Source organism: Lissotriton vulgaris, chromosome 3_1, assembly GCF_964263255.1.
Source record: "Lissotriton vulgaris chromosome 3_1, aLisVul1.2, whole genome shotgun sequence".
In the NCBI taxonomy this organism is placed as follows: Eukaryota; Metazoa; Chordata; class Amphibia; order Caudata; family Salamandridae; genus Lissotriton; species Lissotriton vulgaris.
Window position 1 is genome coordinate 1,189,060,822 of NC_141689.1, and position 18,197 is coordinate 1,189,079,018.

The 18,197-nt window shown below is 42.8% G+C and overlaps 1 protein-coding gene across 1 annotated transcript in view; it reads left to right on the top strand.

Annotated features, from left to right (window-relative positions):
- Positions 1–18,197, top strand: part of TBC1D2 (TBC1 domain family member 2) — a 516,269-nt gene that overhangs the window by 68,006 nt on the left and 430,066 nt on the right. The window contains exon 3 of the mRNA XM_086961651.1: positions 16,690–16,822. Within this exon, the coding sequence (XP_086817777.1) occupies positions 16,690–16,822 (133 nt within the window). The remainder of the gene's footprint in view (positions 1–16,689; positions 16,823–18,197) is intronic.

Sequence of the window (18,197 nt, forward strand, 5' to 3'; positions counted from 1 at the left end):
CTGACGTAGATCAGATGCACTTTCTTTTGCAATTATGTAATTAATGGTAACTATGTTAAGTTTACATTTTCTTGTACCTTAAACATTTTCTGACATCTTCAATGTTGAAAGACATTCTTAATAATACCTTAATATATATTTTTCCTGTAACCTTTTCTGATGTATTTAAACAAGCTGTAAGATCTTGGTATACAGAGGGAGGGTGTTGTATATGAATGTTTGTGTGTCAGCAACCTTGTAATTGTAAATTGTATTTGTATAGCATTTACTACCCCTGACGAGGCGCTGAAGCATTTTGCTGCAAGTGCATGCCTGTGCCTTTGTGAGTGCATTTGACTGTGTGTGCGTGGGATTGTGGGCCTGCTTTGCCCCTGTGCACCTTTGCTTGTGTTCATACATGTGTACATCTAATTCTGACTATGTCTTTTCTTTACTATATCTGTTTCTGATGTTCTTTGTATGTACTTTGTGCTTGAATCTGTCTTTGTGTGTGTGCTTATGCACGCTTAAATATTGTGTCTGTGCCTAGCTCTGAGTATTGTGCACATTAATTTTTTTGTTGCAATCACCACGCCTTTTTTTCTTTTGCACTTTTAAACCATGAACGTTAAGTTGGAAAAGACGGAACTTTAAATATATTTTTGCATTCTCTCTTGAGGCACTCTTTGTCATGTGTCTAGTGAGGAGGCTACGTGTGGCATACCTCAGCCTTGCTGGTCCCTTTGTATTGTACACAATTGTATAATTGTTCACACTGACTGAGGAGGTCATGATTTTTTTTTTTTTTTTTGTTTTTTTTATTTATTAAAGGAAATGTTTTCCAACAAACATTGTGTATCACAGTACAACCACCTCGGAGTGTAGGTTAAGCATAAACGTAAACATTTGAGCATATGAAAAAACAACATATAAAACAAAAAAGTAAGGTTACCAACAATCTAGATTGTCCCTTAGGTTACATATCTCTTCGAGAAAAAGGAGCATAAACGAGGAAAAACAAAAAGCAAAATACGGCAAGGATAAGAGTAATATCCAAGTATAAAATAAAGAGTAGGTATTAGATATCTAAATCATTCACTCAGATCATCTCTAATCCCTCCTTCCACCTCTGGATAGGGTCCCGGATTCTCAATCCAAGCAGCCTCCCTCTCTTACCTCTCCTTGCATATATTGCCTTTTCTAAATTGTAAGCCGCAAGCAGGCTTGCCAACCATTGCTGAAGCATCGGGGGTCTATTGTCTAACCAGGCCCTAGCAATTGTTAATCTATAGACTGCCATAGCTACAAACATGAATACACGCTGGGGAGTGTCAGGGTCTAGCCTAACCCCTAATAATATTAAAGTTGGTGAGAGTGCAATTTGAATTCCTAGTAGTCTACCTGAGAACGCCTCCATACCCTGAATCAATGTGTGCAGTTGTGGACAGGTAGCAAAGATATGTACAATATCTGCCTCCGGGAAATTGCATCGTGGACAAGTAGTCCCTGCGGTGCTGCCCCATTGTGCTAGCCTGGCAGGGGTATAGTAGAGGGAATATATTGTTTTGTAATGTTGGGACTGGAGCGGGGCAGAGCAGAGAATAGTGCACCCTAACTCCAACGACTCCTGGAACCAATGTGTTTCAATACCCAGTCTCTGAGCCCACTTATTACCCTGCGTGCAGAGAACGTCCGGTTTTCCTGCAGCTAAACACGCATAGAAACCCCTAATAATGCAATCACCCCTTTTCCCTATTCTCTCAAGAATTTCATTATTACCAAAACCTGTGGGGCCTCCCTGCTTAGTACTCAAAAAACTTCTAACTTGTAAATATTTAAAAAAGCTCCTACTATCTATATTGTATTTGGTGAGTAATTCTGTAAATTGAACCATCCCCTCTACATCCATAACATCACCAATCTGTACTATTCCTTTTCCGGCCCACCCCGCCATAACTGCATCTGCAAAGACTGCCTGCAGGAAGGATCTGTTTTTATATAGACGCGTATATCTATTGAATCTCTCCAATCCATATTTTTTCAAGAATGCAGGCCAGATCTTAACAGCAGCAATAACTGTCTCAAATCTAGTCCTTTTAAAATATGCAAAATCAGTACAGTTTAAAAAAACTGTTTTCAACCTCTGCTCCCAAAACCACTGCATAAACATCTAAAGAGGAGCTGGTGATCCTTTGGTCTACTCCACCACCTCCGATCAAACCTTGCATGTATTGCAGTGCAGACGCCCAATAATATAGCTTAAAGTCCGGTGCCCCCCAACCACCTCTCTCTCTTGGGTGGGAAATAAACCTGTATGCCCTTCTGGTTTTCCCCTGTGCCCAGATGAACCTATTTAAAATTAACTATAATGCGTGAAACCATTTATTCTCAGAAAAATAAGGGGATAGCTCTAAAAAAATAAAGAAATTTGGGCAAAATTATAATTTTGATCACATTAGTACATCCCACTAGGGATAGATGAAGGTTATTTATTTTTTCCAAGTCTAGCTTTACCCTTGTTATTAGTGGAGCGATGTTCAGTTCCACGACCCTATCTAGCTCTGCAGATATCTCAACCCCTAGGTATATTGCTGCGCTGACTACCCGGACATCATTGCAATCTGCATGCGGGCTTTTAACAACATGAGTCTTAGACCTATTAATTCTATACCCTGAGACCCTCCCAAACCGTTCACCTTCGAATTCCACCTCCCTGATTGCTATAGTTGGACTTGAGGTTAAGATGGCCACGTCATCCGCGTAAGCCAAAGTTTTAAATTTCTTACCACTCACTCTTAATGGGGGGATATTGATATTAGCTTCTAAACTTCGGAGCAGTGGGTCCATATATAGTGCAAACAACAGGGGAGATGAGGGGCAACCCTGCCTTGTCCCCCTACTATATTTGACCAGCGCCGAGTGCCCTATATTGACTCTAATTCTGGCTGTTGGTTCTTTATATAAAGACTGGATAGCCTTTATATAGACCTTCCCCTATTCCATACTGCTCCATTACGAACCAGAGGTAGTCCCAGGAGACCCTATCAAACGCTTTCTCTGCGTCTAAGAATAATACTGCCATAGGGTCTCCCGGGATCGCCGCAGCGTCGAACAAAGAAATAACTTGTCTGACATGCTGGGTAGTGCCTTTGCCTGGAATAAAACCATGTTGGGACGGGCTAACCATGCTCTCAATAATTCTTGCCAATTTCTTGGGAGAAAAATTTGTGTCCACATTCATTAGAGTAATTGGCCTGTAGGACCCAGGAACTGATGAGGGTTTCCCTTTCTTCAAGATTACCATGATGTCAGCGCCTCCCATGAAATGGGAACCGACTCCCCTTGCTGTGCCTGAGTTAAAGTGGAAAACATATCTGGAATCAACACACCTTGAAATACTTTATGAAATTCCACAGGGATCAAGTCGGGGCCAGCAGCCTTTCCAGAGGGCAGACTGCTCAAAGCTTCTATGATTTCCTCTACTTGAAATGGTCTATCTAAAGCCACCTTCTCCTCCTCAGGGAGGGAGGGTGCTGGAACATTACCTAAATACCCTAATATATCCACTTGTTCATTTCCATTATCTAGACTATAGAGATCTGTGTAGAATCGTCTAAAAACTTCCCTTACCTCTTCGGTTGTGACACGACGTTACCCTGTTCATCTATGATCTCCTTAATATCTGATGAGGAAAGCCTCTTCCGAGTTCGAATGGCTAGTACATGGCCCACCCTCTCGCTCAGTTCATACGCATTTTCTTTTTTGATTAGATAATTCACTGCAGCTTTGCTAGCAATACACTCTAAGTTTTTTGACTTAAGAGCAACAATTTTTAGAAGCTGCTGTTCTAATGGTGCATGCAGTTGGATGCCAAGGTTTAACTCTTCTCCAGCTTTGATCAAGCTTTTGATTAACTCCTCTGCCCTCTTTTTCTCGAACTTCTGTTTAGGAAGTACATAGCTCAGTGTCTCTCCCCTAGCACTAGCTTTAAAAGCGTCCCTTACGATGCCTGGGTCTGCAGTCCCTCTGTTCTCCTCCCAGAAATTCCTTATCCAAATATTCATATGCTTTATATATAAATCGTCCTTAAGCAATGCCCTCTCGAAAGTCCACTGTATGTCTTGTCTACGCCCCTGACCCAATTTAACTGTTAAAATCAGAAGATTATGATCCAAAATAATTTCTGGCTGTTTTTCAATCTGGGTACCACCAATCATAGAGTTAGATATCAAAAAGTAATCTAATTTGACCAAAACTTTATGGGGAGCAGAGAAGAATGTGCTACCCTCCTTTAATGGGTGTAGTTTAGCCCAAGGGTCTATCAAAGAGTTATGTAATACTAAGTCAGTCAGCGCTCTATGTGTTCTCTTCTTCCTCCCTGTGTATTGCCCCCCAGTTTGAATGAATGAGCTTGACGGGCCATGGATATTAAAATCCCGACAGCAGATTATGGGTTCCGGCCAGCAAGCCAACTCTGAGTCTAAGAATTGAAACACCTCTGGGTCATCCTCAGTGGAGCCATATATAGAAGCCAACGTGAATTTCTCCCCTTTATAGGTTAGCTCAAGCAACACCTACCTACCCCATTGGTCTTCTTTCTTTCTATCAACCTTCACATCTCTGCTTTTCCCCAGAACTGCAGCTCCTCTTGTCCTTTATCTCTGTTTAGAATTTGCTAATAGCGATAACCCCAGCTGTTCCAAGAGGTATTTGCACCCGCAATGTGTGTTTCTTGTAAGCAAGGCAGATCCAAGCGGAGTGGTTTAAACAGTGCAGCCAATCTCATTCTCTTATTGACATCATTAAGTCCGCATATATTGATTGTCTCAATTCTACAACTCATTAAAATATAACAAATATGCAGCCAACCAATACAGACGGTACCTTAAACATATTCAACATATTCAAACTCAGAAAAAAGCAATTTAAGTTATACTGTAGAACTTGTGCTCTGTGTGCTGTACTGTGCATCCTGTGCGTGATTACTCTCTTCTCTCTCTGCCCCCGCCTTCCCAAAATCCCCCTCCCACCCCACCCTACCCTCCCTCCCTTCCTACGGACAAATAGGTCACTCATTACCTATGTGTAACAGCTTGTGAGTGCAGTGGTCGCCGCCCCCCCCTCCTCCAGTGTAACTCCCTAGTGTACGATTCCTGACCTTAGACCAGAGAAAAGTAAGGTAGGCAACTGAGCCCTCGCCTATCTAGCCACCTTTCTGCTTTCTCAGCTCATGAATGTATTCCTGTACCTTCACTTCGGATGTTAACATCCTTACATGCCCCTTTACAATAGTCTTCAGCCTAGCAGGGTATAATAGATATGCCTCATGCCCTAGATTCTGGAGTGGTGTAATCAGCTGTCTGAGCCGCCACCGTCTCTCCACTGTGACGTGGCAGAAGTCGGGTCGTGCGAAAAAGGAAATCCCTTCAAATGTCCGCCTAGCCTCTGGTTTTGCTTTGTCCATTATATCCTGCCTAGCGAGAAAGTTGCCAACATATACAAGGATGGCTCTGGGTTTTGTGTCCTTTGAGGCCCCATAAGGTTTTCTCTGTACTAGAGGAAACCGATGTGCCCTTTGTACCTCACTTTCCCAGTTCCATATCGTGATATCTGGGAATGCTTCCTTTAACAACTTAATTACAAATGTCCGTCCTGGCATCCTGTCCCTCCAGTCCCTCCGCCACCCCCAGAAGTCTTATAAGGTTGCGCCGTTGGCGATTTTTGAAATCTTCCATTTTCCATCTCATGTCCTCTGACATTTTTTCTTGGGCTTCTTTAAATTCCTGCCAATGACTAACGTCATCTTCCAATCTGCCAGTCCGTTCTTCTACGCGAGATACTCTATCTGCCATTTCCTCATAGAGTTTATTCATTTTTCTCATGGAGCTCTGCATTTTTTTTGCCGCCACTTTAGCTCGCGGCTCTCTGATCTAGCCTCCGATTGCATTTGTTTAAAGGTTATGTATAGCAGATCCAGTGATGGGGTTTGAGAAGTATTTTCCGTCTCCTTTCCCTCAGTCTGGGCTCCCTCGTCTGCATCCTCTTGATATAGCAGAGAGGTAGCTGAGTAATCCCAGCAAAGCTTCGAGTCAGAGCCTTGTGCAGGGGGGCTATGTGAGGAATTCAGTTTAGATTTGGCCCTTTTTCTAGGTTTTTGTAGAGTTTTGTATCCTGGTGGTGCTCTATGAACTGAGGACTTTGCTGCGACTTCTGACCCAGAGTCCGACGTTAGAGATAGGCTACTTTCCCCCTCGCTTGAGAGGTAAGAATCTGAGTCCTCCTCTACTGAGTAGAAGCGTTCAGCATCCGGCGTACCTGGGATACCTCCACCAGCAAGGGCTGAAGCTCTACCCCTGCCGGCCTCCATCGAACCTGCCTCAATGTTTACTCCTCCTCTGAGTGTACCATTGGCCCCTTCAGAGCAGATTACTAGGGCTCCAACATTATTAGTACTCATGCCTGCCTCTTTACTTGCATACTGGGGTTGTGTGTTCATCGCTACTCCAACTGTACTCTCCACACATTTGTCCCCTGCTGCATCTCCGTCTGCGTATGCTACAGCCTCGCCTCCTTGCATGTTCTGTCTATGCCCCAGTTGTTGCCCAGCTACCAAGTTCCCAGTGTCTTTGATTCGCTCTGTGTTACTTTCTACCATACCGCTTGTCAGTGCAGAAAGCTCCGGTACCTTTGTTGAGAAAGCTTCTCTCAGTGTTGGCTGTCGAAGCGCAGAATCTTTGATAGCAACAGCCAGAGATTTCTTCCCGGTACCGCTGCTTGCGGTATCTTTTGGCATTTCCTTGACAACTTGCGTCTCGCTCCCGGTGCCATTACCCCGAGACGACTCCGCTTATCTGCCGACATTCTTCCACAGTTGGAATGAAGTGCGTGAAGCCGGCGCTGGTACATCTTTTCTCTCTCTACCGGCGCTCTCTGGCGGCGGTCGCTTTGGAGGATCCCCCTCCTTCAGTTGCCTGATCCCCTTCGGTGCCATTGCGGCGCCACTTTTACGGATCTTCCGAGAAAAGGAGATAAGGAGCCGGGCCGCGAAAGCTTTCCGAGCCCTGCACAACCAACGTACTGGAGCCGATTCTTGTATGAGGTAGGAGAGCTCAATAGACCTATTCATATTGCCATGTGTTCAGATTACTCCTTGGGAGGAGAGTGGGCTGATACGACCGTCCACCGCAATCAGTCCGCGGCCATCTTGCCTCTCATGTACTACGTTTTCCAGGAGGTCATGATTTCTAATACTGTATGAGGGGCCATTATTGCTTAAACTGCCTGGGCCTGCGATGTACAATTTGTTACAATTGTAGCACAAAAATAATTATTTTATCATACTTGAGTGAGCTTGGGGTACCCCCTAAAATTCGATACCCCAAAAGACACCTCATTACCATGCCCACATGTCGTAGAGTAGAGTGTCATAGAGTGGAGTCTCATGGTATGTTAGCACATTGACATTACAGACAACACATTGTAGACAACACACTTTTAATTGAAATGACCATTACATTTACACATACGGTTTTACTGATAAAACTCTAAAGCGCACAAATGATAATGTATGGAAATGGCATTGCCTAGTGTATTGATATCTTTTGATCGTATTAAAATATTTGTTTCCATCACACTTCAGAATTACAAACATTGTGCTTCATTTCTGCTTTCATAATTCAGACTTGTTCTGAAATATTTGTTCAGTTTATTTCCAGACATTTAAATGTGTGCCAGGAAAAAAACGTTTGTTTCTCAGTAACCAGCTGGATTGTCACATAGCTCTTCTCACTTTGAAACCAGAGAATGGATAGTAAGCACCATGCTCCTTTGGAAGACAGAGCCTGACATTTGTCGTCTGTCTTTGAACATGCAGCAAATGTGACAAGATAAGAACAACATTTAAAGGCCTGTGTACAGGAAGTGAGCACTTGTGGAAGAATACAAGAAGTGATTGTGGACAGGCTATACTCTATGGGAGGGACAAAGACATGCTGGGAATCCTAAAGCAAATAAAGTTAGCAAATAGAAAGCCATACAATGTGAGCTACTAACCACAAAGCCAATAGCTAGCAATGGATGGAATGCACTTCCTTGAGAGCTTTCAGAATGCCCACTAGAAGTCTTTTTGCAACCAGACAGCAGCGCTGCCTGGTAGGTTTTGACACAAAATAAATCATGCCTTACAGTTACAGTGTTATCTCCCACAAGGGTGTAGAATGAAAAATGAGTCCTCTGATCTGCGCGGTTTTCGGCACCAGAGAGTGAGCTTCACCCCGAGTCCCGAGACACACACAATAGATGCAAGAGGCCATTGAGCCATACCAGATCAACCCAAGGCACCCCTGCTTTGATCTTTAAACCATCCCCCCCTTCCCCTCTGTCTTGAGAAAGACCCGCCGTGACCACCTACAGGGGCACACCAGGGTCGAAACGTCGACGAATCCATAGGTACAGAATCACCAGGATTCCCACAGTAACCAAAGGAATCCTCGGTTGAGACCAAACCATCATCTGACCAAACCCTAATTATACCTATATATAAATCTGTATAGATTTATTTCCCGCACTGTGTATATTATCCTGTTCACTGAGCACCTATTCACAAAAAGTCACAAAATTGTTTATCACGGTCTTGCTATGTATGTATGAAATAATTTAAGAATGAAGTAATTCAGTTTTGTAAAGAATCAAACTTGTATTAATATGTACAATACAATACTTTTGAACATATAACTTCGTTCTTCCGTGTTTTGAGCAATTGTTTTCTCACTAAACACTATTCCCTGTATCAGAGAGCTGATTTGCTTTTACTTGCATCTATGAGCATTGTTCAAATAACTTGACTTACGCAACAAAACCAATTCTTGTTGAACCTCTTCCTTTGTCTGCACCAGGCGCGCCCAGTTGAAGGTGCACTGTAGCGAAAACAAGGATAATGTGCACTATATGTAATAGGTGCCGTGATTCTCACATTCATATAGTTCATATCTAACCTGCTCGCCCAACACTTGTGTCAGTCAACCTGCTTGAATTTTTGCCCAATAAATATTTTTTGAAGTGTAGTGATTTTACGTTTGTCTGTTTTACAATCCACAGCTATCTTCATGCAGACTTATGCATAGTCAGATTGTAATGTTGTACTCTAAAATGCTGGTACTATTTATGTTTTCAAAATAATATTTTGAACATCTGTATATTTATAAGCTATACCATCTTCATGAAGGTGACCCACCTTTTGGATGTCTGTTCTGCATAGGCTGAAAAGTCAATAGAAATGGGCACCTTCTACTTGTTTATGCAGCTGGAGCAGCTTCGTTTGGCTCCACCCTTACACATCACTTATTTACGTTGATTTATGCAAATAGGCATTTATGTTATTTGGTGTATTCTAATTTTCTAATAAACATGGGGATTTCAAATGTATTCCTGAAATGCTCTATGATACCTAATAGAATAATTTGACGTGTGTTTTAGTAGAAAGTTAGTTGTCATTCATAAGTATACCAATGTTTTAATATGTAACACACCATTCTATGTAGTCATGATTTATTACAAATGCTGTTTCATATGTGTCTTAATTGTGAATATGCATGTACGTATATTAAAACATCAAGTGCACTTTAACTGCTGTGCTAAATTAGCATACCTCAAAGCCTGAAGCTTTTGAATTTCAATGTTTAACTTTCACGTGAGAATCATTTTGCTTGAAAATTCTCTCCTCTGCAGTTGTAGATACAAGGCATCGGTAGATAGAGCAAGGCATTGTTTGTTTGTAGTGACAGTAAGGTGCAGGAGGAATTTCTCTGCAAGGAAGAGGTGTGGCGCAGCGGCCAGGGTGACTGACTCCAGAAACCGGGGGCTCACGTTTCGATCCCCGGCGCCGACAGCAGATTAGCCCAGCACCATGTGACTCTGGGCAATAGCTTGCTTAATCTTCCCGACGGCCCCCAGCGCCTAGAGACCCATTTGGGTGGGTGATTGTTCGCGCTTTACAAATGTAGATTATTAAGAAGACACGTTAACGAGGTGGGAGACAAGTTCTCTTGGTGGAGAAGGGATGCTCAAGGACAATAGAATGTGCCCAGTTGAAAGTGTGGGAGAAGAGCTGGGTAAAGTGGGAATGTACTGGAAAATGTTGACGCTGCTTATCTTGATTGTTTTGTGTGCTAATAGATGTTGTATAATTAGCTAGATAGCATAGACCGTTAGGATTTCACAAGGTACAGACCTCTTATGCGTGCGATTCCTCTCACAGTGTGGCTTTGTGCCCCTACTCTTTAGATGTGGAGTACTTTTACGAACGACTCCATAATGCTGACACCAACTCCTGATTTCCATAGCTTACTAGGTTTGCCTGAAGCTAGTACAGAGTAGGATAAGTTAGACTTTATCAGAGATACTAATGACTAGGCAGGAGGATCGAATTCTGCAAAAAAATGTTCAGATTCCTTTTCTCATTTTCTGTATCACATCCACTGAGTGTTTGGTGTGCTTTCTATTGTTTAGACTAAATTTCATCAGGGGATTTGATTTATTCTTGTGATGCTATATTTCTATAATGTGCTTCTTAGACTCATCTATATCACTTTGTTTCAGAGTCTGTAATAAAACCTTTTAACTTTCTTCAGTAGTACAAGTTTTATTGTGTGACTTGTTTGTTACACTGTTCTTGTGATATGAAATTTAGGTTTAATCCATTTTACCTCTCATGCAACTAATAAAAGGTCCAGAGACCAAGAAGAAAACATATTGACAGTTTTGGAGGGTACTCACAGATAAACCTACTGCTGTAACTCTTTGTGGAGCAGATATTGCTTATGGCTTCTGTCCACGATGTTAATTTTCAAGTTTAATTCTTCAGCCTCTTCATGCACAGCTGTTTTATAGAGATTCATAGTAGAAGGTGGCTACATTTACAAAGAAGAGGACAGATCGAAGATGCTTATGTGATCTTCTAAAAACCCTATTTTATGCTCTCTTTGCTGAATTGTAGCATGTTTATCCTCAGCAGTAGCAGAGATCTTAAATGTTGAACCGAACACCATTTCTACAGGCGAAAGAGCAATTTAGGGGTCTGTGGGCCTCTCACACCATCCTTAGAATTCAACAATCGGTGAACTCACTCTCTTAAGTGTCACTGCAGCATGCTAGTGAGATGTGTGTCACTTACTCTTACTTACTCTGTAATGTGTTGAAATTGGCTCCAGTACTGATACTAGTGTGCTGGAAATGATATTTTTCCAGCATTAATGAATATTTTTGTACAATTGTGCATACCTGATATTCGGTTGGAAAACATGAGATTGTAGGATTGCGCGAACGAAAAGCTACTCTAATTTCAAGGCAGGTTAACTGATCCACTCTAAGATGTTTTTATTAGTCACCCCAAATCTGGATTAGGTGAAAGTGGCAGTAGGGTACCTCCAGCCCAGCTCAGTCCTCCATTCAGAAATCATGCATTTTGTGATGTTTGTATTTTGGCTGATTTACTGGACCCGATAACCAGTTGCTATGGACTAACACAACAGCAAGGGTAATAATGTCGGTAGAGGCTTTTGCAAAGTTATCGCCATTTTATTCCAATGTGAAGTCCCAGGTTGGTTGCGGCTGCCCTTTTGTGCTGCTCCTGGATTTGGTGTGGAAGTGTGGGTACACCTTCATGAGAGTTGACAAAGGTTTCCTAGAGTGAGCTGCTTTGGGTCAAGGTCCGAAGGTCATAAATGAGTGGGATTTCTTATCCTGTGCTCTCCACTAATCTTGGCAGATTGAATCTCTGCTGTGTGAGCGAATTGAACTAGGGTAACTGAGTGTGTCTTTGTAGTATTTATACATGTCATGTGCAAGGCATTTCAAAATGCCTTGGATTGAGGTTTCTCGGTGTAAACAGAATTAAAACTGGAGTGATTTCAATGACTTTTAGCTTTGTTTGATACGGAATAGTTATTGACAAAGCATTATATGTTAATTGGTTTTGGGCTATGATTGGATATTGATGCTTTTTATTTGAAGATATTTTTTTAATTGGGAGGAAAAAATATCAGTGACTCTGGTGGTAAGTAGCTTAGGGCCCGATGTAGGTAAATCCCATTTACCGATTTTGAAATACCGAATCCTACCGATTCGGTATTTCAAAATCGGTAAATGGTATGTAGGTCCCAACATCTGGATTCGTTACCGAATCCTTAACAATTCTTTAATTACCGATTCGGTAAATACCGAATCGGTAATGCCCATTCATTCCTATGGGCTTTGAAGCCCATAGGAATGATTAGGCATTACTGATTCGGTATTTACCGAATCGGTAATTAAAGAATTCACAAGGGTGCAGGGGGTGTCAATTTGAAACTCTCTGGCACCCCCAAAACAGGCACAGGTGCCATGTGGCAGGCATACCTGCCCTAAGGGCAGGTCTGCCTGTCACATGACATAGGTGTGCATGCACACATGTGCATGCACACCGGAATCGGTATTTTACCATGGATTTGTATTCCATGGTAAAATACCGATTCTGTAAGCCATGTGCAGAAGGTACATTGCCTACCTACATTGCATTTTCGGTAATTTTACCGAATCGGTAAATATTACCGAATCGGTAATTATTTTACCGATTCGGTACATATTACCGAATCGGTAACTTTACCGATTCGGTAATGATACCGATTCGGTAAAATTACCGAAAATGTGCCCCTACATCTCGGTAGCCCTTTACCGATCGGAAACGGCTGAAAATCGGTATTTTCGGCCGATTCGGATCGGTAAAGGGCTACCTACATCGGGCCCTTAGTGACATGAAGCTTGATTCAGACCTTTAGGAAACGCAGTAGTAGATTTTCTCCTGTAGGGTGTTATGCGTTTTTATATAGCGCAGACTTTACCCGAAGGTAAAATTAATTTAAATATAGTCTAATGAAGAGAGCATGAGATGCAGGCTCTCTAATCATTCACACACCTGCAACTCTGTCAGAAAAGACACTGCTTTGATCTGAAACACATTGTGTTGGTGTGATGCCACATGCTGTGGATGTTTGGCTGATTTACTGTTGTTTCTGTAATATACCTGAATGGCGTACAAAAATATTAAATTGTAGATAGATTAGTTACTTTTCACAAATTTACTCCATATTCTTGTAGAGCTTGTAAATTTTGATAGGACAAAGCACTGGCTATCTGTTAGCGGGAAGCGGTGTCTGAAAAGTGTTGGATTTTGTGGACTTTGTGGCTAACATGCCTCATTGCTGCGGTGCACTGCACTTTAGAAGTGCTTGCTAGAGGGGATGCTTGACTAGTAAGCAGGTATGGTAGAACTCTAGCCTTTGGAGCTAATTTCCCGTCCTTATGAGACCCTCAAATTTTCTCAGAAGTGCCCTCTGCGATTGTTTCCAAAGAATGAAGCAGTCTGCAAAGGGTATATGAATGCCCATAAACTAATGTGTTTGTGAATGTTCACTTGGTGCTGTCCACAACAAAGGCACCCAGCATTGTTGATTCTGAAAATGTGACTGCAGGGGTGGAATTTCCCTATTTGAAAATCCCATGATTGTGAGAGTACTATTCTGCATATACTGATTCTAGTATTTTGCCTTATGTTAAAGTTCATTCTAGAAGTAGCAAAGCTTGATCCCCTCCTTATTCGTCTTCCTTGACCCAGTCCTCACACATGAGATATATCTTCAAACTGCAGAACAGAGGGGCATATTATCAAGAACGGCGATAAAATGATTAACACCAGAACCTGGGCTGCTATGGGAATTCACAAGAGCATATTATCAAGTCCATTATCGCTGCTTTAGCTGCAGTTTCCTGCCGCTAAAAGGGTGATAATTTTATCGCCGTTCTTGATAATATGCCCCATATTACCTTACTAACAAATAATAATTCCCCAAATATGGCTGCCATTTACCCAGCCATCCCATAAAAGGGAAAACCGTAACATCACTTCCTGTTGAAATACCAACCATAAATACAAACCCAATAGAGAGCAAAATATAATGAATCTCACTTCTGGGAGGGCATGAACCAGGAGTAAGTTCTGGAAGACCAGGACTTGAAGTATTGGTATTGGTAAGTAACCGGGGCATTCTGTAGGGTGCGGTGTTTCTCATACTGAGTTTGGCATGGTTTTGTCCATGATTTGACAAGAGAGAGCTAGCAGACACAAAAGCCCAGGATTAACCAATATTTGACGCAATGCAGTAAGACAACTTGCTGCACTGCATCAAATGGAGAGAGCAGGAATGCACCATATTTACTAACATATGGTGTATTCCAGCTCTCTCTTTGTGCTGGCGCACTTAGCGCTGCCAGTACCAATGTGGGCACCCTTGTGCTATGGTGCAAGGGATGACAAATGCAAAAACAACAGTTGATGGACAGAATGCAGAACAATGTCACACATTCACCCCAGTACAGAGATCTGGGCCTAAATCCATCGTATTTTTGCTCACCACACCACCCCAGTTCAGACATGGCCATATGCAAATCAGCCTTATGGGAACAGTCCAGCCCCAACTGCCAAGCCATGTCTTCCCTGGACCAGAATCAAGCATCCTAGGACCGGTTTCTGGCTATCGGCCGTCTTCAGCCAGGATAGCTTGACTCCAGTGGCGTGGAGAGCATTGGACTCACATCTGAGCATACCCTTCCCACTCGGGGTGACAAACGCAAAAACAACAGTTGATGGACAGAATGCAGAACAATGTCATACATTCACCCCAGTACAGAGATCTGGGCCTAAATCTATCGTTTTTTTGCTCACCACACCACACCAGTTCAGACATGGCCATATGCAAATCAGCCTTGACCCTGTGCCTCATGGAAATAGTCCAGCCCACACTGCCAAGCCATGTCTTTCCTGGGCCGGAATCAAGGATCCTAGGACCGGTTTCTCGCTATCAGCCGTCTTCAGCCAGGACAGCTTGACTCCAGTGGCATGGACAGCATGGGACTCACGTCAGAGCATACCTGTCCCACTCGGGGTGACAAATGCAAAAATAACAGTTGATGGACAGAATGCAGAACAATGTCATACATTCACCCCAGTACGGAGATCTGGGACTAAATCCATCGTTTTTTTGCGCACCACACCACCCAAGTTCAAACATGGCCATATGCAAATGAGCCTTGACCCAGTGCCTCATGGGAACAGTCCAGTGCAAACTGCCAAGCCATGTCTTCACCTGGGCCGAAACCAAGCATCCTAGGACCAGTTTCAGGCTATCAGCCGTATGCAGCCAGGATAGCTTGACTCAAGTGACGTGGAGAGAACAGGACTCATGTATAAGCATAGAAGTCTAACAAAAAGTGACAAAGTAAAAACAAAAGTTGAAGGACAGAAAGCAGAACAATAAGATACATACACCCTAGAAAGAGATCTGGGAATAAATACATCGTATTTTGCGAAAACACACCACCCCAGTTCAGACATGGGCCATGTGCAAATCAGCCTTGATCCTGTCAAGCTATCAGCTGTCTTCAGCCAGGATAGCTTGACTCCAGTGACGTGGAGAGCACGGGACTCACGTCTGAACAAAAAAACGATGGATTTAGGCCCAGATCTCTGTACTGGGGTATGCTCAGACGTGAGTCCAGTGCTCTCCATGCCACTGGAATCAAGCTATTCTGGCTGATGAGTGTGAAAGCCCGAAACCAGTGCTAGGATGCTTGTTTCCAGTCCAGGGAGGACCTAGCTTGGCAGTTCGGGCTGGACGGTTCCCATGGGGCACTGGGTCAAGACTAATTTGCATTTGGCTAGGTTCAAACTGGAATGGCATGGTGAGCAAAAAGCGATGGATTTAGGCCCAGATCTCTGTACTGGAGTGAATGCATGACATTGTTGTGCATTCTGTCCATCAACTGTTGTTTTTGCATTTGTCACCCCGAGTGGGACGGGTATGCTCAGACATGAGTCCTGTGCTCTCCATGCCACTGGAATCAAGCTATCCTGGCTGATGAGGGCTGAAAGCCCGAAACCCTTCCTAAGATGCTTGTTTCCAGTCCAGGGAGGACCTGGCTTGGCAGTTTGGGCTGGACTGTTTCCATGTGGCAAAGGGTCAAGACTGATTTGCATATGGCTGGGTTCAAACTGGAATGGCATGGTGAGCAAAAAAACGATTGATTTAGGCCCAGATCTCTGTACTGGGGTGAATGCATGACATTGTTTTGCATTCTGTCCATCAACTGTTGTTTTTGCATGGTGCAAGGGAGCCTGTGTTACAGCCAGGATTGTTTTATGCAGGAAGGGACACCTTACGCCCCACTTTGGAAAGCATAACATTTTGACACATTCCCAGGTTTACTAATCTTGGTAAATTTGAGAATGCAGCAAAAACCATGGGTGAATGAATGGGAAAACCCATGTTCGCCCCATGGAACGCCTTCTCCACAAAGAGCAAAGCAAGGTAGCGACTTGCACTACTTTGCTTTACTGCAGAATTTCTGTGCCACTAAGAGCATGCTAGGTGGCTCTTAGTGGCATAGTAAATCTCAGTTAAGGGTGTGCATCACCTTGCATGACAAAAGGGCAATGCAAGCCCTTGATAAATCTGGGCCTCTGTCTTTTGAGAACATTTCTGTATTCTCCTCACACCCGCAGGGCTAAATATCCATTTGAGGGGCTTGTGTGCATTAGTCAATATATGCCAAAAATGTGGTATGCTGTATTTTTTCCATAGACAAGACTTAACCTCCAGTTTCTGTTTCATGCACATTCAGGCGGTGCACAAGGAAGCTATGATGTATTGGTTGCAACAGTTGCAGTTGAGACGTCGGGAATTTTCCAGTGGTCAAATTACACGAATGGTTACCCCAGTCCTGCCTGTGACGGAATATGAGCACCGCATGCCAGGTATGCATTAAATGTGCTAAACAGTTTGCATTATTTGATGAAGTTTTTATCACTGTGGTAGTTTTATGCCCAAGGATATTTCTGCTTTTATTAATGTGTTGACACCCTGGGATAACTTGTCATAACTACTTCCCTTTTTATTCTATCTAGTATATGTGGGGGTTGAGGTTGGAGAGTTCAGGGCTCACTAGGGGTATGAACTGTTAGGAAGGTCCCACCATAGGTATTTCCACCCCCACCTTCATGTACCTTTGTAACTTAATGCGTAGTAGTGAGTAGTGTGTATAATATAGTACTTTCCTTTTTATAAGCAAAAGCTTCGACTGACCAATGATTTATTGTGTATTGTTTGGTGTGTACTTGCGGTACTAGCCAACACCACCTCCCCGGAGTAGTAGTAGGTTTTGGACTGCTCTGCCTCGGTACCCTGAGAGAGTCAAGTGCTAAGTTGGGGTACTTGGTTCCCAGTGGACAGACTGGTAAAGACTTAGCAATTGGGAAGCATCTGCATCCTTCACAACTAACAGCCCACTTTCTTAAAGAGAGATGTGTGAATGGGAGCAACACATTTATCTGTAGTGTATATTTACGCCACCCACAGAACAAACTAATTATGTGGTTGCAGGGAACACCATTGTGTGTTGGATAGGCTGCAGTTAAAACCACTCCAGTGGCAAATGACAAGAAAAAGAGCAATTGAAATATAGAAAGATCTATTTTGATATATTATCCAAGTTACCATAATATGTCCCTTGTAAACCCACAGTACTAGGCTCTAAATATAAAAAAGTGGCATACTGGACATTTGAGTAAAGTATACCCTCACAGTGAATACTCACAGGAAGCAGTATTCACTGTGTAGCCAAAGCTGCAGTTTCCAATGCCATGCTACTTATGAATAAACTATTTTTTCATAGGTAATTATAGGAAAAGTTTAGAGCAATGACCAAAAGTATTTTTCAGTTAGTTACAAAAATGGAATTCAGTGACGAAAGTAGAATTTCGATACGTTTAGTGAAAACGTGACTTCGAGAGCTTGTTCTTTGTGCTGCCTGAGGGGGAATTAGTTTAGAACTTGTTTGGCTCTCGGGCCTGCTGCAGAGGCCCCATGCATAGCCTTGACTGGCTTGCTAATGGCATTCCTTTTGAAAGACAATGGATTGCTTGAATAGCAGCGTTGTGATCAACAAGTGATCACTTAGCATAATTTAGCCATCTGGGATGGGCTGTAGTTTAAAAACACTCCAGTGTCAAATTGCAAGAGAAAGTGATTTTGACATGTAGAAAATCTGTTTTTATATATTAGCTAAGTCACTTTAAAGTGTCCCATGTATGTCTACTGGACTGGGTGGTTAATATATATTTTTTAAAACAT